Below are 23,872 nucleotides of genomic sequence, written 5' to 3'. Positions count from 1 at the left end.
GTGTGGAAAAATAAGTGTGAGTTCTAAGTCCCACATTGCTTAGAAAAGTGGAGGTTGAGCACTTTATAAGTGAGAGGACTTATACACCTATCACCTTAAAGTTTTGGGTGACTATGTGGTGTATCTCTCATATGGTAGTCAAACTAAAAAAGGATTCGAAGAGTTTACTTAAACATTTATAATTTATGGACACCAAAATTGAACACTACACCATATAATTATATGTATAGACTACACTTTTAATTTTTTTAATTAATATACATGATGCTTTGATTTTCATATTGTTAGCTGGAGATTTCGACCAAGGGATCATAATGCCTTGAAGTGTTGTGTTATGACGAAGAAATGACTTTTGTGAAGCTATTATGAATCTTTCCCTTGAAGGAGAAGATTTGTTTCTATCGAAGGTTGTGACTGAAAAGATTATGTAATCTTCACAAGTACTCTTCGACAGCAGCGTTGCCAGAGTCAAAGCTTTGAGCGGGAAGATTTAAAATTCAATTGGAACAGCTCTGCCTGGCGAACGCGTGGAATTATCTGAAGCGAAGCAACGTTTGAAATATTGAACGTGACAGTAATCTATGTAGAGATCGTTAGGGTCGAACTAGTATAAATAGGAGTTTTAATGTTTAGATTAGGGGTGTTCGAGTTAATATACAAAAATTCACAAAATTACTCAAAGTACCAGCATAAGAGAAAAGAGTCTATGCTGAAACAATGTATGTATGAAGAACACCATATTTACCTTTCATGTTATTTATTCAAGGCAAGTCACATTTATGTCGAAAGTTATTTTGCCACTATCTTTACATTTACAAATTCATTTCGTTTAAGTCATTTATTTACTGCAATTTAAGTTAGAAAATTTTCTACATTCAGTATATTTACAATTTTGTCATTCATTTTCAGTATTGTCGAAAACCCTTTTAAAAGATCATTTAGTTTGTTTTACATTCGAAATCATTAGTCTTTAACTTCAATTTATAATTATTGTCAACTGACTCTTAAAAGTTAACACTAGTTTAAAGATCTTAATAACATTTATAAACCAGAAATACCATCACTTATGAACCAAATCACTGAAACACGAATCCTTGAGACACATGTCCTAGGATCAATCTAGTCGATCCTGTAAGTTACCAAAGTTTATATTCTTGGAAGACTAGCGGTTGTTTGTCAGAAATTACTGGTAAACACATACAGACTAAGTTTACATGAAAAATTAGATACGGTGTCGCAATAAAGATGTTCAAATAGCATTGCTCTTACTCAAAAGTTTTCCGGTATGTTAAGATTGTGGATTATATAATTTAGAAGTAAAACTTTTAGTATTGACATGTGGACCGAAAAAACTTGGAGAAAAGACTTCTAAGGTGGTTTTGTGTATTGAAAAACTTGGAGAAAGATTTTCAATATAGTTTTGTGTATCAGAAGACTTGAGAAAGACTTCTAAAATGATTTTGTGGATCAAAATACTTGGAGGTAAGACTTTCGTATATAGAAATTTCACTCAACTTCTCTCAATAAACAAAACACTTAAATTGAAATTATAAAAAAATTTAAAATTTTGAATGATATATAATTTTATACAGTGTTTTAATTAAATTATGTAAATGGTTGAGGGTAGGGGATGACTAGAAGGATGTGGGGTAAAATTTCCATGGTGTGGAAACTATACTAAATAAAAAACCCAATAAAGAATCCCAAGCCAAATATTTACGTAAAACCCAAAGGGAGAAATAGGGCAAACTAAATTTTACGGTCCGTATCTCACAAGAAAAACTAAACCCTCCAACTCAGTTACGTGACTAATTCAATTAAAGTAAAGTGCCTCGGGGATCAGGCCCTTATAACACACCAACGAAGACATTAGTGCAAAGTGTTGGCTCATTACAAACCCTTTTTTTTTACAAAGTTGACACATTACATTATCCCAACACACATACATAAATCACACCAACTTCACACTCCAAACATACACCATTCCTTTCTCACCCAACCAACCCAAACAAACACAACATCAAAAACTCAAAACCCTCTCACCTCATCAACTCTCAAGATTTTCAAGATAAACACTAGTACGACCAAATAATAATTATAACATGTTAGATTTTAAATATGTAATTACAATATTTTTAAATTAAAAAAATCCTAATGGTCCGTTATTATTATTATTTATTATTTTTATTTTCTTTTTGAATTTAAAATAAAAATAAAATTAAGAGATTGGTTTTGAAGAGGTGTGAGAAAAGGAGGCAAGAAGGTCCTCATAGGAGAAGCAGTTTATGGTTAAATAAAAACCATCCTCATTTTATTTCATTTTTTTCTCATATGATATGGAAAACCACCAAAACCAAAACAAAAACCTAAACCAAGACCACCAACAACAACACCATGCTTGGGGCACGTGGGAGGAGCTTCTACTAGCCTGCGCCGTCAACCGCCATGGCTTCAAAGACTGGGACACCGTCGCCATGGAGGTTCAGTCACGAACCAACCGCCCCACGCTCCTCGCCACCGCACACCACTGCGAACAGAAATTTCACGATCTAAGCCGCCGATTCACCGACGACGTTCCTCCGCCGCAACAGAATGGGGACGCCGCCGCTTTCGATTGCGATCATGTACCCTGGCTTCACAAATTGAGGAAACAACGCGTTGCTGAGCTCCGGCGTGATGTCCAACGCAGCGACGTCTCCATTTTGTAAATCTCTCTCTGTTTCCCTCTTCTCTATATATCTCTATGTACATAAATAATTTTCTCTCTCTAGAAATTTATAATATATATATTTTTTATTAAATTATTTTAGATCTAATTTTAGTTCTTGTATCTTTTTCAAGGTCGCTGCAGTTGCAGGTGAAGAAGTTGCAGGAAGAAAAAGCGAAAGAAAATGACGGAGAAGAAGATAAAAAACCAGATCTGGCGGTTACAGGTGAGGAAGAGCGGCCGGAAAAAGAAAAAACCGGTGGAGAAATGGAAGAGGCCAAACCAGTGAATTCCGAACCGGATATTCGCCGGCTTGAGGAAAGCACAACTAATACTGATAAGGTGTTACCAACAACAGGGGATGAATCGGACCGAGACAATCAATCGGTTAATGAGTCGAACTCAACCGGTTCGAGGTTCGAGGCAGCGAAAACCGGTGAGGTTGATGTAAAAGTAGAACCCGGTCCGGTTCCTATTCATTCCGGTTTGAAAGAACCGGATCAAACCGTGAGAAAGAAAAAATCGGTTGAAGAGGAATCGAATAACGGAAGCTACGATAACGATAACGAGGCTAAAGTTCTTACGTTTGAGTCGGTTCCGCCGAGTGAAAAGAGGAAGGTGGAGGGTGACTCGTCCGAGTTGCATGACTCGGTGACTCACTCGGAGGAGGGAGGCACGAGGGAAAGCAGCGAGGTGCAGAGTTCTTCGAGTTTGACGAAAACGAGGAAGTCGCGGCAGAAGAAGGAGGTTTCGGGCGGAGAAGTTTTGCCAGAGAATGAAAACGTAGTAGCTACGGTGAAATCTGAACCGTTGGTTGAGGTCTTGGAGATGATTAAAAGACATGAAAAATTTTCATTATTTGAGCGCCGTCTTGAAAAAAATCAGGTATTTCAATTTTTCTTCTATATCTTTTTGCATGGACAAATTTGGTATTCCAAATTTTTTCAAAAATTTGAAAGGATATACATTTTTACTACAAACTTTGCAATAATTTATTTATTATTATTATTATTACAAATTCGTAAAGTTTAATTTAACAAAAATTAATTGGTACAATATTAAATTTCTTACTGGTACAAACGTTGCGAGGACAATGAAAACGTTGAAATAATCCTGCTTATATATTTTAAAACATTTGATAATATCATATGGGCGAAAACGTAGTATTTTTTTTTCAACCATCTAAATTTTTCTTTTGTATATAAAAAAGACAAGGTTTTTTTTTATAATGTTAATTACTTTATATTATGATAATTTACTAATGTAATATAAATGTCAATAAGTTCATAAAAAATTTTAATTATAATATTTTTAAAATAATTTTTGGAATATATAATTTTTTTATTCATTATTTATAAGGGTTCAATTGATGTATATTGTGAGATACTTTAATTTATGCATAAATCAAGCTACTTGATATTTATTAGAATATTTTAAAAATTAATATAATAATAGGTATGGTTGAACTTTTTCCACGATGTTGCATACTAATTAAATTTTATCATTTAATGGATACATGATTCCCAAATTCTTAATTAGATTTTTTTTCAAAAAAGAAATGTTTGATTTTTCCCCCTAATTTTAGCAGCAAAATGATTAAAAAATATACTAGTTTAGTTGAGCACGTGCATCTTGTGAGTCCAGGATTGTGAGTCCAGGATTGGGTGCATGCAAAGTGGTTAAAGATTTTTTGGGCCAAAACATTCCGAAGCCCAAGAGCTTGTATAATCCTGGCCTGCTACAAAAACTAAGATATGATCCATTATTTTTTACATTAAACTCAAAACTATTGCCACTTCTTAAACCTGACAATAAAATCAATACTCCCCTTTATTATGCCTGGCGGTGGTGATGTGTTTGTTCAAAAGTCACAATCATCCAACCGTGTCTTCCCTGAAAATAAATTTGAACGCCTATTTCCTTGACAAAGAAGCTTTTATTTGAGATAGACATAATTCTTTAAAAATAACTTAATAATAAAAAATAATTTTATTTATTAAAATATTTATATTGATAATAATCAGTGAAATAGTTAGATGAATTATAATCCGTAATTTATAGTATTTTGTTTCAACGATTTGATAAGTTATGTCTTAACGTTGATTTTCGAATTGTGGTATGGATCGCACTTCAAAAAACGCGAGAATTTAACATTTCCTCGTTGTCTTAGTCTAATAAAAAGGGTGTATTAGATGGAAACGTTACATAGATTGTGGGCTGTCTGTATGCTGTTAATGCTCGAATTTAATATGAAAAATATTAGTGGAATTAAAAATGGGCCCTATCTTTTTTGAGCTTATTTCTTCTTTGTCCCTTTGTACGTCGTTTCTTGTTTAAACTACAAAAAGCGAAGTCTTACATGAGCCTTTTGGGTATGGTAAATTGGACATGCCCCTGAAATTATGAGCAAATTTTTGTGTTTGTTGTGGTGGCAGGATTCGGATAAATACAAAGACATTGTGAAACAGCACCTGGACTTGGAAACCATACATTCGAGACTCCAAAAGGGTCATTATTCCTCATGCGCTAACTCATTCTTCCGTGACCTTCTCCTGCTCTTCACCAACGCCACTGTTTTCTTCAATCATGACTCACCTGAATCACGGGCGGCGCAGCAGCTGTTCCGCCTTGTCGTTGCTGAGATGAGAAGCTGCAGCCAAGCACAGTCTGAACCTATCACCCAAAAGAACGATTCACTTCCTCCAAACCCACCATTATCCAAACCAGATTCTGTTCTTCCCAAGCACAAAACCGCTGCTCCTATAATAGTTTGCCGCAAACGAACTCCAATCTCTGTTAAACCTTCCACAACCACCTTTAGCCAAAAGGGTGATCAGTCCATCAACAATGACAAGAAGGAAAGATCATCTTCAGATGCCAAACCAATCTTGAAACAAATTAATTCTGAGACAGACGAAGACGAGCCTCCCAAGACCAAGGAAAAGCCTGTCACTGGAGCCAGAAGTAGAAGAAGCAGCAAGAGCCACAACAGTAACACTGGCGATAAGAAACTACTCTCTAACTCCACCCCCAAAACAGGATCCTCAGCAAAAAAGCCAGTTGAGACTCCAAAATTGGATAAGAACAAAACAGAAGGGATGTCAGACAAGAAGAAGAATGCCGCCGCCGATTTCTTGAAGAGAATAAAGCGAAATGCATCAGCGGAGGTGATGAAAAGTGGTGGTAGCGGTGGAGGAGGAAGTAGTGGCAGCAGTAAGGGTGGTGGAAGTGGTGCTAATACGAAAGATCAGAAGAAAATAGTGAGTAGTGGAAAGGGGGAGAAAGGGAAAGAAAGATCATCAAGGTATGACGATGGAGGAGGGCCAGGGTCAGGGGATAAAAAGAATAAGAATATCGAGCACAGCTCTCAGTCGAGGAGGAGTGTTGGGAGACCTCCAAAGAAAGCAGAAACCAGTGTAGTTAAGCGCGGAAGGGAAAGTAGTGCAAGTGGCGGGAAAGATAAGCGACCGAAAAAACGTTCAAAGAAATGATGATTTTCAGTTTCTTAGGTAGTTCTTCTTTCCCCTGTATATTATTGTTAAAGCATGTGTTTGTTCTATTATATTATTTATTGTCATACTGATAATTTATTGGTCAGCCTGTAGTCAGTTCCTAGGTAAAATGTATCTGTTTTTCATTTGGGCTAAAGCTTGTAACAACATTGTACTTTGGCACACTGCTTTTCTTGATTTTTGTTTAACAGGAAAGCATAGCCAGTGCTTATGCTCGTGGATGGATCACTTGATCTGTTTCTTTTTGGACATGTATATTCAAGTGCTCCTTCTTTTGTTTTGGGTCATTCAATCTTATACATTCATTAAAGTTTGAGACCTGTTAATTTTATGTTGTTTTCCCTATTTTTTCCATACAATGTTGATTGGTAGTTTTGTGTTTGTGTGGCTAAAATCATCTAAATACATAATTTTCACTTCTTTTCATCTAAATACATAATTTTCACATCTATCTAGTTTTTCTTTTCGTTTTTTCCATCATTTTATCGTTTGAGTTTAAGTGTAACAATATTTTATTGGTTGTTTTGGTTAGTGTTATTTAGGGCCCGTTTGTTTTGTTTTTTTTTTTAAAAATAATTTTTATAGTGTTACATAATTTTGTTTGTGAAAATTTTTTTTATAAAAATTTCAAATGAAAATTTTGTTTAAATTGTTATTTTTAAAATGTTATTTTTATAGGTATTTTATCTATTTACGGAAAAAAAATTGGATATTAAAATTTAAAAAATACTTAATTTGGAAGTTATTTTGAATAGACTTTCATAAAAATCATTTTTGAAATACAACTTTTAAAAAAAAAACTATTTTAATTAAGTTTTGATCTTCAACAATGTATGTTTATGTTAGAGGATGTTAAAATTAGTGTTTCATTTTAAAAAAAATGATATAAAAAAACTTATAATATTTTGAAAAAAAGTTTTAGAATATCTATTTTACAAAAATACAAAAAAATATCTATTTTTTTAAAGTTGAATTAATATTCTAATATGGTGTTTCTTTCTATCAAATTGATATATCAACTTAGATTCATTATACATTAAATTTATAAGTTGGTAATCAACGTTAAAGATTCATATACAATTATATTTATGTTATTTTGATGATGTCACATTTATAGGTATATTTTTATGCTATTAATTTGAATATTACGAGTTTCGCAAACTAGTTTAAAGTTGCACAATTGCCAGATCCTTATATTTTGAAGGTCAAAAGACACAGACAGCATTGCACAAATCACGGGCACCGGATGATCAGGAGAGGCTAAGAAGATATGAAAAAGTTTACTTACATGATTCTATTTTTTTTGGTTAAACGATTCTATTTATTTTATTCAAACAAAAAAGTATTATTGTAATATTTTTCTTTAATGAATTTTTGAAAAGGCAAGTAGATGACTTGTCATACTTACATTATTTCAAATCATACTAAATTATAATTCTATAACTTATTTCCTAAATTTTATCTTCAAAATTCTCCCCAAAATTAATTTATTTATTAATTAATTAATAATTAAATTAAAGTTAATAATAATAATAAAAAAAAAGTTAAATTAAAATTTATAGTATTAAAATTTATTTATCTACTAACTATTAGACTTTGTTTGATAAAAATAGTGGTTGACTGATAAGCTAATAGATAGTTTATAGTTTATGACTGGTAAGATGATAACTAATGATTTATAGCTGAGAAACTAATTAAATTGTTTGATAAAATTGACGGTTCAATTAGTTGATAAATTAAAATGACGTAAAAATATTTAATATATAATTATTTTATTTTAAATTAAAATAAATTGTAAAATTCTGTAGGGAATTTTATTCAAAATATTAAGGAAAAAAAATGACGAGCTATAAACTAAAATGCTATTTAAAATAGCGTCTGAAAAATAAACAATGAACTAGTAAAATAAACTATAAACTCGTGATAAAAATATTGTTACCAAATATGTCTTCTATTATCATATGAGTTTATAAGTTATAAGAGATAAGCTATAAACTCAAAAATTGTAACTTAACCAAAATAACCCACTACCCCTTCCTAATTTTAAAATTTCCTAAATTTATTTTAAGAAATTAATAATATTAAAAATATAGAAGTTAAATTAAAATTAAAAAATAATAAAATTCATTTACTCACAACCTATTAACCAAAATAACGCACTATTCAATTCCTAATTTTAAAAATTCCTATATTTATTAAAAAACGTTAACCTAGTTAAAATTTTAAAATTCACTACCAAATTTCCTAATTCTAAATTGTTCAAATTTATTTTAAAAAAATGTATATTGTTGAAAACGTTCTATGTAATTTTTATAAAAAAGTAATGTTTATAATTATATTTTTGTCAGATTATAATATTTAATTAGATTTTTTTCTTTAATTCCAACTTCACAAATATTACTTATAAATGGTCTATTTTACTTATTTCTTATTTTATTAAGTTTTAGCTTTAATAGTTAAATAATACTATACAGAATTTTAAAATAATTATAACTAATATAAAAATAGAGAAAAAGGGTGATGCACTGATAGTGTAAAATACTTTTACACTGTCAACCAATCACCACCCATGTATTCAATTAAACCATTTTTTTATTTAAATTTTTTTTAATGACATGGCACATTTATGATTTTCTATTGGATAACTATTTTACATTGTCAGTGCACTACCTTTTAACTCATAAAAATATTTATATTAATATATTTAATTGATTAAATGGGTGGAGTATTATAAAAAACAATGAATCTAATTTGTTAATTTACTTAATTGATTAAAAACTTTAACATTGTCAATCGTTATTGAATAAATTATTATTATTATTATAGAAAGCAATAAAATTTTAAATTTTTATCAAATCAATCACTAATTAATAAAGAATAATATACATATTTAAAATAGGTGTTAGTTGTACAATTATTTATATGTGTTTATTTTTTTTCTTTATATTTTTTATTTTTATTTATCTTTTTTATTTTATTTTCTTTTCAATAGAAAGGAAACCAAATATTATACGTAATTTATATTCAACTTATAAAATAATTTTATAGAAATTTTAAGAAAAAATAATCAAATAGCTTATTTTCGTACATTGTACAGATAGATGTGTAACGCCCGTTAAATTAATTAATTATTTAATTAATTATTTTAAATTATTTGTCGAAGTTGTAAAATGCTGATAATGTTGAATAGTTATTATTAGTATTTTAGTTGATTAATTACTTGATTAGTAATATACTAATAATAAGAGAGTGAAGTTTATTTAATATTGGACTATTTTTGGAGTGTTGACATTAGAATTAGGGGTTGTGTGAAGTTAGACCCAAACCAATATCAAAATGTGAGGTTTAAGTACATAGAAATTAGGTTAATTGGAGGGAGAAAGAAAAAGTCTTGGAGAAAATTTAGTGGATGTGAGAAGTTGCGGAGAAAGAGACAAAGGTTGGAAGTTAGGGCAAAAAGCTAGGTCCAACCATTAGATCGTAGAGCAACCTTCAATCCAGGGTAAGGGTGAGGTTCTGACTCTATAATGAGAATTATGATGATTGGTATGTGGGGATTTAGTTCTGTTTATGTAATCGTAGTTATTACGTTGTGTTGAGTTGATGAATATGTTGTATGATTGTGATTTATGCTGTGTTAATCCATGAATTTCCTATGATAAGAAGTTGCTCTGAGATTTGAGTTAAATTCAATTGAACAATTTATTACTGAGATAGGATAAATTATGAGTTGTCGTGTAGTTGTAGGAAATAATTGAAAATTAAGGTAAAACTGTAAGTGAATAAATTGTCCTGTGATATTCTGAATTGACATGATTAATTGAGGGAAAAATCTATGGAAGAATCGACGGAGTTTTGGATGTAAACGGTGATTTTCTGAGACACAGTAGACAGTGGCGAGTGCCACCACGTTTGAGTGGCGAGTTCCATAATATTTAAATGAATATATTTAGTACCAAAGTGAGGAAGGGGCGCCTGCCACCATGAGGAAGGGGGCGCCTGCCCCTATGTACAAAGGTAGGAAGGGGGCGCTCACCCCTTGGAGTGGAAAGAGATAGGGGCGCTTGTCGCACGCTCACGAAAAATGGACAGAGTCGCCACTAATATATTTATCCCATAAGGAAAAGGAATATCAGGAAACCTAACAAAGAATAAGAACAAGGTCTTACGACCAGAGAATCTAGGTACGGGAGTCGGTTACGCAATGGGAAGGTACTAGCACCCCTCACGCTCATCGTACTCGATGGTATCCACCTATGTTTGTTTCTATCTAAAGGATGTGTCTAATGTCTAAGCCTACATGTGAATGAATGCAAAAAGAAATATGGGGATCAGAGCGCCGTAGTTCGGCTCAATAGTTTTTGTTTGTTTTGTGTTTAGGTGAACAGAGGTTAAGGTCATAATCCACGATGCTCGACCCTGAGAGACTTACACGCCTAAGTATGGAATGGACTTAACTTGTTCTTAGAAGAGAAGTAACATTGGTTTGTGTCTTTTAATTATAGAAGGATGATGAACAATTTCCACTACGGGGTCACTCATCATCTTTCTACTTTGTTTTAATTTTAAACCATTATTAGGTATTTTAAGTGTTTTTGGTTGGGTATTTTTTAAGGGGAATTATTTTGCAATTTGAATCACATAAAAGTGTATAATGGTAGAGAAACAAATTAGGAAATGGATCCCACTCATTTCTCTCCCATTATATAGTGATTGAGAAATAGATTAGGAAATAAAACCCACTCATTTCTCTCCCACTAAGTGATTGAGAAACAGATTAGGGAATAAATCCCACTCATTTCTCTCCCACTATTAGTAAAGTGTGATTCGTCTCTTTATTGATTAAATGTTTTAAAGTTCGAAAAAAGAAAAGAAATGAAGAAAGGGGGGACTAGCTTAACTCTAACCTAATTGTTGTTGTTATGTACAAAGGGGATTCTAGCCTAAAGTTAACATGCTAATGGAATCGATTCTATCCAAAGGGAGCATACAAATGATACTAACAAAATAAGCAAAAAATATGGCTAATCAAGCAACAAAAATCATACACCAATTATACAAAAATAACATGGAAATGATATAAAAGAATGAAAGAAACAATTCAAGCGTTAGTACAAAATTAGTCTAAAAATACTACTATTTTTATGAGTTTTATTGAAGTCAACAATCACCTAATAATATAACAAATTTTAATGGTTTTTATATAGGTGACTATTCATTTATAGGTTAGTTACAAATGGTTTTTAATTTTGTTAGAGATTAGAGAAGTTTGTTATAAAATCGGTTAGAGTTAGTTATGATAATTGGCAGTGAGGAGGTTGGTTAGTTATCATTCTGTTATGAGGTTATTTGTCTGGTATGGTTGAGAGTTTGAATTATGTTACAATTTAGTCCCTCTGACCTTTTTCTGATAAGCTGTTATAGCTTTTTCTGAATTTCTCTTAAATTTCTCCCCTCTTCTTTCTGTTATGTTTCTCATGGAAAATTCTGTTACGCTGAGTATTGAGGGTTAACTCTTTGATTTTTCAGGTATAAGATGCAGGATTTGCATGTGTCAGAAACACTCCCTCATTTTGGTTGCGCTTTGGAAATGTGATGAAGGTAATCTGTATGATGATATCTCGCAACCGTATGAGTTCGAACATAATGTATACTAGGAGATGGGTGTTTGAATTGGATAGGGCTTTTCATTTTCTTTTGGCCATGTACTGATGAGCTTTTGGTTTAATTTCATGTTGAATTCTGACTTCAGTTAGATTCGGTAGGTGCCATTTCTGTTAGTGCCTAGGAACCTCTGGCTGATACGCCGAATTGGCAGCTTTGTACATATCCCTTTTTTTTACATATGGCTGCATCTAGCTCCTATTTCATCTTTGCGTAGGGTTGTTTTGTGTGAAGCAATCTTGATATGGGTATTTGAATTATGCAGGGTTGGAAGCTCTTACATTGAGCTGGTGCACTTGAATGTATACAGGTTTGGTCATGAGAAAATAATGAAGCTTCACGACATGGGATTCTATGTATTTGACTTTTGAAGGGTTGGACATTGTAGAATTGTGAATTAAATGGAAAGGCTTGAAGAGTGTGAAGTAGGATTAGGAACAATAGGCTAACAATATATTTGATGTAATTCTTTTGTAGTTTGACTTTTGTAATTTGAATTGTATAGACTCTTGGTTTTTTGTAATGGGTATTTTTTTGTGTAATTTTTGAATGAATATTTTTGGATTGGAATGATTTTGGATTTTGTATTTTGAACATGGATTTGAATAAGTCTTGAATAATTGTTGAATGAATTTTGAGTGTTCTTGATACTTTGTAGTGAGATGTCTCTAGATGGTATGAATATTCAAACCATATCTACAAATCATGCCTTGAACGATGTATGCTTTTTGTACTTCGATCCACCTTGAACCAATTACTAATAATGGAATCATTTGGACCAATGTATCGAATCCATCCACCAACTAATGAAGCCTTGATTTTAATCCATCAATCCATGTTAATTTGTATGACAAACAACAAGCAATTTTGAAACTGATCATGCCTTAAACCAGATTAATTTCCTAATTATGCTCACACTCGTGCTTGAGATAAAGACCTTCAAGGATTAAGTCAAGAGACTCAATTGTACGACAATATCCCTTCTCCAAGAAAACACATTAAGAACCTCAATCTAATTATTCTCTAACCTTCAATGTCAAACCAACACTTGTAATAGAAGAAATCTACCCGAACGAATCAAAATCTTGAACTATTGTATAACCATTGTAGCAAAAGACTTGATGAAGTGCGCGCGAGCTCAAAACCCTAATTAAAGAACCTCAATTCAAATGACCATGGAAATAAACCATAGGTCAAACAATAAATCCTCTGACCAATCATGCGTTAACCAATTAAACCACTAGACATTCTTAATCATAATGAGATCACCAAGTGCCTAGGAAAATAAACCCTATGTCAAGACATCCCATGTGAATAGAATCCAACCAATTAAGTACCTTCCAGAAGACCTGAACTAATCTCAGTCTTGATTAAGAGTCAGATACTATCCTTGAGGAAATAATTTACCTTGTCCCAACCTAAGTGAAACCCCAGTCTGCTTCTTGATCCTTGATCCCATGCTTTAGGGTGCTTTATTAAATGAATGAATGCAAAGTCATGTTAATGTCCTAATGGAAATATGCAGATGAAGCGGGAACATAAGCCAGGTAAAAATTGAAAGGGTAGGAAAATTTTGAGGTATGACAGCTGCCCCTATTTAATCGTCTTAAACTTGAAGGTGAGATTGGCGTCGACCTTTCGAACTTTCAAGGTAGAAGAAGATTAAATATCAAGACCTGAAATTTATCCTGAAGAGAAGATGGTGTAAGTGTTATCCTTATCTCTTATTTTTCAATTTTGATATCTGCTGGGGAAAGAGAATTTTCTTGTTTTTTTTAGTGGAACGATTTATGGTAAGTGATGGTTGAATGGTGATAGCTTGTAATGTGGTAGCGGTGCCAATACAAGGTTCTCAAAGGAAGTGGTTATTAAACGGTGATTGAAAAAAAATACGGGTTTGATGGAGAGATAGGATCTACGGACCCAAAAAGAATTGAGAAAGGTGAGGATGAGATCAACGGACCTACAATCCATGACTCGACACCAGGGTAAGATCAACGGACCTACAATCGAAAAGAAAGGATACGAGGATAAGATCAACGGACCTACAATCCATGACTCGACACCAGGGTAAGATCAACGGACCTACTACCCATATAATTGAAAAAGACGAGGATAAGATCAATGGACCTACGATCCATGACTCGACACCAGGGTAAGATCAACGGACCTACGACCCACAAGGATTAAGAAAGACAAGGATAAGATCAACGGACCTACGATCCATGACTCAACACCAGGGTAAGATCAACGGACCTACGACCCACAAGGATTAAGAAAGACGAGGATAAGATAAACGGACCTACGATGCATGACTCGAAACCAGGGTAAGATCAACGGACCTACGACCCATAAGGATTAAGAAACACGAGGATAAGATCAACGGACCTACGATCCATGACTCGACACCAGGGTAAGATCAACGGACCTACGACCCTACAGATTGAAAGAAAGGATAAACATCAACACTGAGGTTGGGGATTGGGAATTGATTTCACAAACATCAACACTGAGAATGGAGGACATCAACACTGAGGTTGGAGGACATCAACACTGAGGTTGGAGAAGGAATGGCTTAACATCAACATTGAGGTTGGAGGAAAAATGATAAGCATCAACGCTGAGGTTGGAGAAAAAATGATAGACATCAACACTGAGGTTGGAAAAAGAAAAGATTAACATCAACACTGAGGTTGGAAGATTGGGAATTGGTTATATGGCAAGGTTTATGGTAAGAAATTATGGATGAATGGTGGTCCTCAGGCGAGAACTGACTTCACCGTAGGATATCATGTGAGGAATGAAAATGATCGAAATGATTTTCCAGGGCGAGGACTGGACTTTGAAAATATTTTGCCAGGGCAAAAACTGGACTTTGAGAAAAGTTTGCCAGGGCGAGAACTGGACTTTGAAAAAAGTTTGCCAGGATGAGAACTGGGCTTTGAAATGATTTTCCAGGATGGGAACTGGGCTTTGAAAGGGATCACCAGGGCGAGAACTAGGTTTTGAAATGATTTGAAGGTCGGAAGGCAAAGGATTACAACACAGGGGTTGGATCCGAAAAGGTCGTCCACATAAAGGAAAATAACCACGAAGACTAGTGACGACTAGACTCGACCAAAAGACATCAATAAACACTGAAGAATCACGAAGATATTGATGCTTGTGAAGCATAAGAATTACATTAATCCCTCATGCCAAAAGGCGGGGTGTAACTCTCCAAGAGAGGCAACCGTTCGAATTGCCACACACCAAGTACGGTTATTCAAACGATTGAAAAATGAGATGGGTTGAATGCCCACCCTCATTCACACTCAAATCTGCACGCAACATACGGGAAATAACCACAACAAGACTAGTAACAACTAGATTCGACAAGCAGATGACAGTAACCACTGAACATCTCAGGGATATCGATGCTTGCGAAACATAAGAATTACATTAATCCCTCAAGCCAAAAGGCGGGGTGTAACTCTCCAAGAGCGGCAATCATTCAATTTGCCATGTAACACCCTTCTAAACCCCCGCGGAAATATAATATAATCAGAGTAATAACACATCAAGGATGCTACAATTCTTAAAATAAATGAAAACATCAAGTCGATTGTCATGCTTTATTAGAAATTAACCAATATCAAACATGTGTTTAGCACAACGGAACTTAATTCAACAGTATTAGGAAACATCTCCACACAAATACTCAATACATAAATCCATAGCCAAAATGGCAACAATGTATAACAAGTAGCGCTAAGACTAATCGATCCCAATGTTACAATCAGAGCATGACTAGACACGAACTACGGGCTAGCCTACAAGCTATCTTCACCCAATCAAGACGCCGCTACATCCTTAATCTGAAATCATCAAAGTAAGGGTGAGTTTCATTCGAATTAATAACCATTATAGAATCATAAGCAATAAAATCTCATAGCAATTATCATCCATCCAACATACATATAGTCGGAAATTATCACAATAAGCAAGCATCAATTCAACAATATTTGGCCATCGGCCCACAACTCTTCATTCCATCAAATAATTAAGTTATATTAATAACAACTCCTTAATACATCAATCATGTAAACACACCAAGGCATAACACTGGATCTCATCCAATCATGTTATAAGCAATGCATATGATTCAACTGACACTATGCATGTGGTACCAAAATCCGTGAATCACATTCACAGGACTTCTCTCTTTGATACTGCCCTCTAGTCGCTCACACCCCACATGGGCACACGACTACTGCCTCATCGCTCACACCCCACATGGGCACACGATGACTTCCCGCTAATCTCCGCACAATGGGAATTGGCCTTCCAATGCAAATGATTTATGAATAATGCACACATGACACATACTTACATCATCATACATCATCATCATTCCGATGCTTAACATCGCTTATCACCTCGTACCAATAACGTCACAACAAGTATGTACATGTATAAGCATCATTCAATCATTCACATACGTTCACCATAACCAACATATTAATATTAACAACATATTAATATTCACAATCATCAATCATCACCATCATCATACATCGTTACATCTATCATCATTGCACACCATGTAATAAATTGCCAAAACAACTCAACAGTAAAGTCACAAAGCATGTATCATTTACGACATGTTATATACCAACATCACTCATTGGATATCATAATCCCATCACCAACATAAATACATGCATCAATAGTCATATGAATAAGCACATATACATATACCATGTTTCAATTCATCAACAATTAATTCGAGTTTTTAAAGTAAAGTCGGCTACTGCCCGTATTATCACTTTATCAAATAAAGCACCTAATTAGCTTCTCAACGCCCAAAACGGCACATAAATCGGATACTCGGATCAAAAGTTATGGGTTTTTAAAAATAAAACATTTTTTAGAAAAATGCTGCAGAACCCGGGTTGTCCCTACATGGGAACCGGTTCCTGGCTGCTTCCCAAAACACGCCTCTGATTTTTACTATGGGGAACCGGGTTGTCCCACATGGAAACCGGTTCCTACGTACCTGCACAGCCAAATTCACCATTTTGACAGCATTTACCCTATCCCATTTCCCCAACTTCAGGTACATACGAACATAGCACACAAATACCATCAATTTTCACATAATCACACATTTCAGACAAGTTGTATCCAAGTATTAACAACATATATCATGAGTATTAACAGAATCATGTAATTCATACAAATTCATCAAAACCTAACAAATTCCCAAACCCGACACGTACGATTGAAATAGACAACAATCCTAATCAATCCTACTACCTACAATCGCATAAGGATTACTAACCCGAAGAATCCCCCCTTACCTCAGAGTCGAATCTTCGAAGGTCTTCTTCCCCTTTGGCTCTTCTCACTTTCACGTGTTCTTCCTTTCTCAGAGTCTGTCTCCTTTTCTTCTCCTCCTCTTTTCCCAATTCCTTTTATTTTATGAAAAATAAAATAAAATATTATAATGGGCTTGCTTAGCTAACACCCCCTTACTGCTAACCACCACTCTAGGCCCAATGCCAATATTTCATCATTTTCCAAATAATTCCCAAAAATTATTAATTCTAATAATTTAATTAAAAATAATAATTAAATTAATAAACAAGAATTAACGGGGTGTTACAACTCTCCCCCACTAAAAGAGTTTTCGTCCTCGAAAACATACTTCAAGTCAAAAGTCCCAGATAAGAGTCCTTCATTTGACTCTCCCATTCTCCTTTAACACCTTCTTAGTCGAGTCTCGAAATTCATCTGACGTAACCAACATAAGCATATCTCATGCATTCAATCTCAGTTCTTACGTTGCATTTGACCATCCCTAGGTGTACCACTCGCTATAACTCCAACGGTTAACAACAATGAAACTTCGAGGTGCGATCCATACAATACGCTCAATAACTGAATAATACAATTACACAATCCATGGTATGATCACAATTGATCAACACTGTAGTAATGGATTCCATTTACCCACGTACCAACCTTAGGCACACTCTTCCAATTGAGCGATAAAGTAATACTTACACTTACTCAAAGCAAATTCCCGAGTTACTTCATCTATTAAAAACATTCCCACTATTGCTTACAAGATAGCTCAACTGAGTCCCGCTCTCCACTAAGAATCAAATTAACTTCGTCCTTCGCAGAGTATAATCCCTCATTATATTTAGAAATTTACATAACACCTTACAACATCACAAGATTATTATAGCATTGTGTAGTATCAACTCTTCGTCTTAACTTCTCCGAATACATACTCGTTAACTACGTACAACCATAACAACATATTCATCGTCTCGGCAATTATTCAAAAGGGTCCGAATCCTTTGGCACGACATCTTTACGTCCACGAGATTCTAAACCCAACATATAGATAAACACATATTCTCTATGTAGGATTCCGACATATTAATTCCTCACTGCTCACAAGTAGCACTCATAACACCATTCTACATCATACTTTCGCTGTACGACTACGACTAATCGTCTTAAGTCACCGTCCAATACTTTGCACTCCTTCATATTCACTTCCTCATAAGTTCCCACAATATGGTGAGTGGTTATTCTCACATCTCAGCATTCATCACATCTTATACCATTAAGGTAACAAGCAATCTCATACCATCTATATGATTCCGCCTACTATCAACAAGAGATTAAGGGTGATCAAGTCCTCAATTTGTCAATAGATAGCCGACAATCATATTTAAGCATAAACCGTTGTTACTACATAATAGTGTCTTTTCCGAGTTTGCACCCAAACTCATTAACATTGTCATAGTCTAAAAATTCTCTATGGTGTCCTTCTTCTAGAATATTCTTTCTCAACTTGGTAGCATCTGGAACACAAACGCAACTTCTAGACCTCATTACGCCATCCTCGTCAATTCTGAATTCACCGTCTTTACCTTGGTAATTCAAAGTCGACTTATCGATCAACTCAACATCAGCTTTCTGACTTTCTCTAATCTCGTCAAGAACACCATTTCTCTGAATTGTTCAATTAAATCCAACTCTTTCACCATCAGCATCGACATTTTTAGAGGTTCCCTACTCAGTGCATTGGCAGAACATTTTTCCTCACCAAGATGGTAATCCAAAAACTCTAACCATTTCTATTGCTTCACATTAAGCCCTTGCTGATCAAAGGGGTACTCCAGACTCTTATGATCACTAAACACTTCGAATCTCGAACCATACAAATAATGTCGCCACAAACCAAGCCACAGTCGTCAACTCTAAGTCATGGGTCGGATAATTCCCTTCATGCTCCTTGAGTTGTCTCGACGCATGAGCTACTACTTACTGGTTTATCATCGATACACCACCCAAACCCATCAGTGACGTATCACAATATACTACAAACAGTTTCAAGTCTTTTTCACCTTCTCTACTACTTCACTCATCACTCAAATCCATTGGTACTTAAATCATCTTTATCAGCTTATTCATCCACGTCACATTCTATTCAACCTCATTTCAAACAATCGCGGTAGTGAGCATTCCTATTTCAACACTGGTTCATGCTTCTTTAACCGACATCATCATATCTCCTCATAGGACCAGTCTATGGTATTTATAACTCTTCCACAATGTAGAACATAATCTCTCCTCTTCGTGGGTTCAAACGGTACATTAATCCGACACTCAGAGCTCAAGACATGAATTTTCTATTGTTATCCAAAAATGCAACACCGACGCCATGCTGCGACACTCTATACGATATCTCCAGAACTCCTCAATTGGAACACCTATTCCTAAAATTGCTTCACAACAAGCCTTCTCATTATTCTTTCAACTCGTTCAACTCTGACGCTGAAGTCTCGTGCGGTACCAATGAACAAGTCTAGTTCTAAGGACAAGTGTAACCGTAACTTCACCTCTTTCTAACATCATCCTGACACAATTAAATATGTTACAGCTGCTTCAACCATTTTTATAACAAAGTTCATCTCGTTAGCTTTCCGACGCTTCAAACGGAACTCAAATCGGATGTCCAGAACTCCAGTTATGAATTTTCGAAATTTCATAACGATTCAGCAATCTTCCTGCGATTTGCTTACGGAAATTCTGCTCCAAAACTCATCCTTTTCAAATTAATCTCATTATTAACATCATCTTATCATATCTCTTCGCTTCCAAACTTCTTATAACTTAAACAACACATTTCATCGCTGAAGTTCGATTTCTGCAACATCCTGAAACCAAATTCATGTACGCCATCATCAACCTTCTTATCCTTGAGATCATACTCGTCTCTTTGCATTACTCGCACTTCGAAACTTCCTCAACAACATCGATAACCTCTACTATCATCTAAATTACTTACTAGTAATCCTACGACAAGGTCTACGACAATACTTCCTTTAATCACTGCTTCAACAGCGACCTTTCACATAGGGCTACTCACACAACAACATCACAGTCCATCAGTAGCACTTGAAGCATCACAACTTCAAAATTCCATTTCTCAGAAATAACCATCATCTACTCCGAGACACTCCGACTGAACAACAACCACAGTCTTCAGCCCATGTCACCTTCACTGCAGAAAACAATAACTCCACACTCTTGTACTGCTGCCCTAACATCTTGCATCTGAGACATATCCGAGAAGCATGACTTCTCCCCCACTAGTTTCAATCCCACTTCTGCAGGAAAACAGTTAGAACACACTGAGTATCGACAGTGTTTCACACACATGTCGCATACCGAAAGGAAAAATTAACAACAAGACTCTGGTCACAACGACCGACTATGCTCTGATACCACTATTGTAACATCCTTCTAAACCCCCACGGAAATATAATATAATCAGAGTAATAACACATCAAGGATGCTACAATTCTTAAAATAAATGAAAACATCAAGTCGATTGTCATGCTTTATTAGAAATTAACCAATATCAAACATGTGTTTAGCACAGCGGAACTTAATTCAACAGTATTAAGAAACATCTCCACACAAATACTCAATACATAAATCCATAGCCAAAATGGCAACAATGTATAACAAGTAACGCTAAGACTAATCGATCCCAATGTTACAATCAGAGCATGACTAGACACGAACTACGGGCTAGCCTACAAGCTATCTTCACCCAATCAAGACGCCGCTACATCCTTAATCTGAAATCATCAAAGTAAGGGTGAGTTTCATTCGAATTAATAACCATTATAGAATCATAAGCAATAAAATCTCATAGCAATTATCATCCATCCAACATACATATAGTCGGAAATTATCACAATAAGCAAGCATCAATTCAACAATATTTGGCCATCGGCCCACAACTCTTCATTCCATCAAATAATCAAGTTATATTAACAACAACTCCTTAATACATCAATCATGTAAACACACCAAGGCATAACACTGGATCTCATCCAATCATGTTATAACCAATGCATATGATTCAACTGACACTATGCATGTGGTACCAAAATTCGTGAATCACATTCACAGGACTTCTCTCTTTGATACTGCCCTCTAGTCGCTCACACCCCACATGGGCACACGACTACTGCCTCATCGCTCACACCCCACATGGGCACACGATGACTTCCCGCTAATCTCCGCACAATGGGAATTAGCCTTCCAATGCAAATGATTTATGAATAATGCACACATGACACATACTTACATCATCATACATCATCATCATTCCGATGCTTAACATCGCTTATCACCTCGTACCAATAACGTCACAACAAGTATGTACATGTATAAGCATCATTCAATCATTCACATACGTTCACCATAACCAACATATTAATATTAACAACATATTAATATTCACAATCATCAATCATCACCATCATCATACATCGTTACATCTATCATCATTGCACACCATGTAATAAATTGCCAAAACAACTCAACAGTAAAGTCACAAAGCATGTATCATTTACGACATGTTATATACCAACATCACTCATTGGATATCATAATCCCATCACCAACATAAATACATGCATCAATAGTCATATGAATAAGCACATATACATATACCATGTTTCAATTCATCAACAATTAATTCGAGTTTTTAAAGTAAAGTCGGGTACTGCCCGTATTATCACTTTATCAAATAAAGCACCTAATTAGCTTCTCAACGCCCAAAACGGCACATAAATCGGATACTCGGATCAAAAGTTATGGGTTTTTAAAAATAAAACATTTTTTAGAAAAATGCTGCAGAACCCGGGTTGTCCCTACATGGGAACCGGTTCCTGGCTGCTTCCCAAAATACGCCTCTGATTTTTACTATGGGGAACCGGGTTGTCCCACATGGGAACCGGTTCCTACGTACCTGCACAGCCAAATTCACCATTTTGACAGCATTTACCCTATCCCATTTCCCCAACTTCAGGTACATACGAACATAGCACACAAATACCATCAATTTTCACATAATCACACATTTCAGACAAGTTTTATCCAAGTATTAATAGCATATATCATGAGTATTAACAGAATCATGTAATTCATACAAATTCATCAAAACCTAACAAATTCCCAAACCCGACACGTACGATTGAAATAGACAACAATCCTAATCAATCCTACTACCTACAATCGCATAAGGATTACTAACCCGAAGAATCCCCCCTTACCTCAGAGTCGAATCTTCGAAGGTCTTCTTCCCCTTTGGCTCTTCTCACTTTCACGTGTTCTTCCTTTCTCAGAGTCTGTCTCCTTTTCTTCTCCTCCTCTTTTCCCAATTCCTTTTATTTTATGAAAAATAAAATAAAATATTATAATGGGCTTGCTTAGCTAACACCCCCTTACTTCTAACCACCACTCTAGGCCCAATGCCAATATTTCATCATTTTCCAAATAATTCCCAAAAATTATTAATTCTAATAATTTAATTAAAAATAATAATTAAATTAATAAACAAGAATTAACGGGGTGTTACATGCCACACACCAAGTACGGTTATTCAAACGATTGAAAAATGAGATGGGTTGAATGCCCACCCTCATTCACACTCTAATCTGCACGCAGCACACGGGAAATAACCTCGGAGACAACGATTCTGACAAAGAAAGACATTGTATCTGATCCACACTGGAGAGATAAGATGAGACTTCTTTTGGGGATATGTATTACTTTGTACCTTCTGGGCACATGCAAACTGGCTTATGCGTTGATGCATGTTTGAATTTTTCGATGGCGTAATGCTCCATTTTGATGGATATGCTACATTTTTGAGGATGCAATGTTATATGCAATGAATATTATATGCAGAGTGCCAAATAAAGGCATTAGTGAGGTAAACACCAGGGAGAATCCCCTTAGTGTTAAGAATTCTGTAGAGATGCCAATAGATATTGGACTTTGACTTGTAAGATGTACCTTCTTTGACTTGAAGAATAACTTCTGACTTCTCACCATGTACCATTGCTTAGAGAATTTTCAGCTTGAGGAGATTCCCTCGACTCAACTTTTTTGGGGATAAGAAATCCAAATAAGGGGACCAAGTTGGGGAAGTGGAACAACTCTCAGGAGAAATAAACTCCGATGCCCGAGGAGTGGAACAAACCCTCGGGAGAAATAAACTCCTGTGCTTGGGGAGAGAATAATTTTCCAGGAAAAATTCAATGATTGGGGAGAGACAATATAACTCAAAAGACTATGCCCCAAGCTTCATGAGCTATGGAGGAATTCTCCCCAAAGGATCCTTGCGCCACAAATACTTGAGATAATCTGCCCAGTATGTTCAAACGTTTGAAGTAGTCCATACTGATCAACAGATCCTTAATGAGATTTTTCGAATCTCGACATAACTTCCCCATATTGACTGAATTTGAGAGAGATTCCTCATCTTGAACCAAGCCTGAAGAGATTCATCGACGTGATTACCCCAAATTGATGGAAGCTTGAAGAGATTTATCGACGTGATTTCCCCAGATTACACATCTTATCAGAATCCTCAAGTTCCACTACGATTAAGCAACACGTG

At 35.0% G+C, this 23,872-nt stretch overlaps 1 protein-coding gene across 1 annotated transcript; it reads left to right on the top strand.

Moving 5' to 3' along the window:
* Positions 1 to 1,896: 1,896 nt before the first annotated feature.
* On the top strand, positions 1,897 to 6,545 carry LOC131594936 (uncharacterized). Its single transcript, XM_058867133.1, has 3 exons — positions 1,897 to 2,704; positions 2,842 to 3,592; positions 5,143 to 6,545. The coding sequence occupies exons 1-3, from the start codon at positions 2,337 to 2,339 to the stop codon at positions 6,196 to 6,198; spliced, it is 2,175 nt and encodes a 724-aa protein (XP_058723116.1). The 5' UTR covers positions 1,897 to 2,336; the 3' UTR covers positions 6,199 to 6,545.
* Positions 6,546 to 23,872: the final 17,327 nt, after the last annotated feature.

This window comes from Vicia villosa, linkage group LG4, assembly GCF_029867415.1.
Source record: "Vicia villosa cultivar HV-30 ecotype Madison, WI linkage group LG4, Vvil1.0, whole genome shotgun sequence".
NCBI lineage: Eukaryota > Viridiplantae > Streptophyta > Magnoliopsida > Fabales > Fabaceae > Vicia > Vicia villosa.
This window is presented reverse-complemented; position numbering and strand designations above follow the sequence as displayed.

Coding starts and splice junctions, on each gene's coding strand:
- LOC131594936 (XM_058867133.1), top strand. CDS start 2,337: ATGGAAAACCACCAAAACCAAAACAAAAACCTAAACCAAGACCACCAA. Junction 2,705..2,841: donor CGCAGCGACGTCTCCATTTT/GTAAATCTCTCT, acceptor ATCTTTTTCAAG/GTCGCTGCAGTTGCAGGTGA. Junction 3,593..5,142: donor GCCGTCTTGAAAAAAATCAG/GTATTTCAATTT, acceptor TTGTGGTGGCAG/GATTCGGATAAATACAAAGA.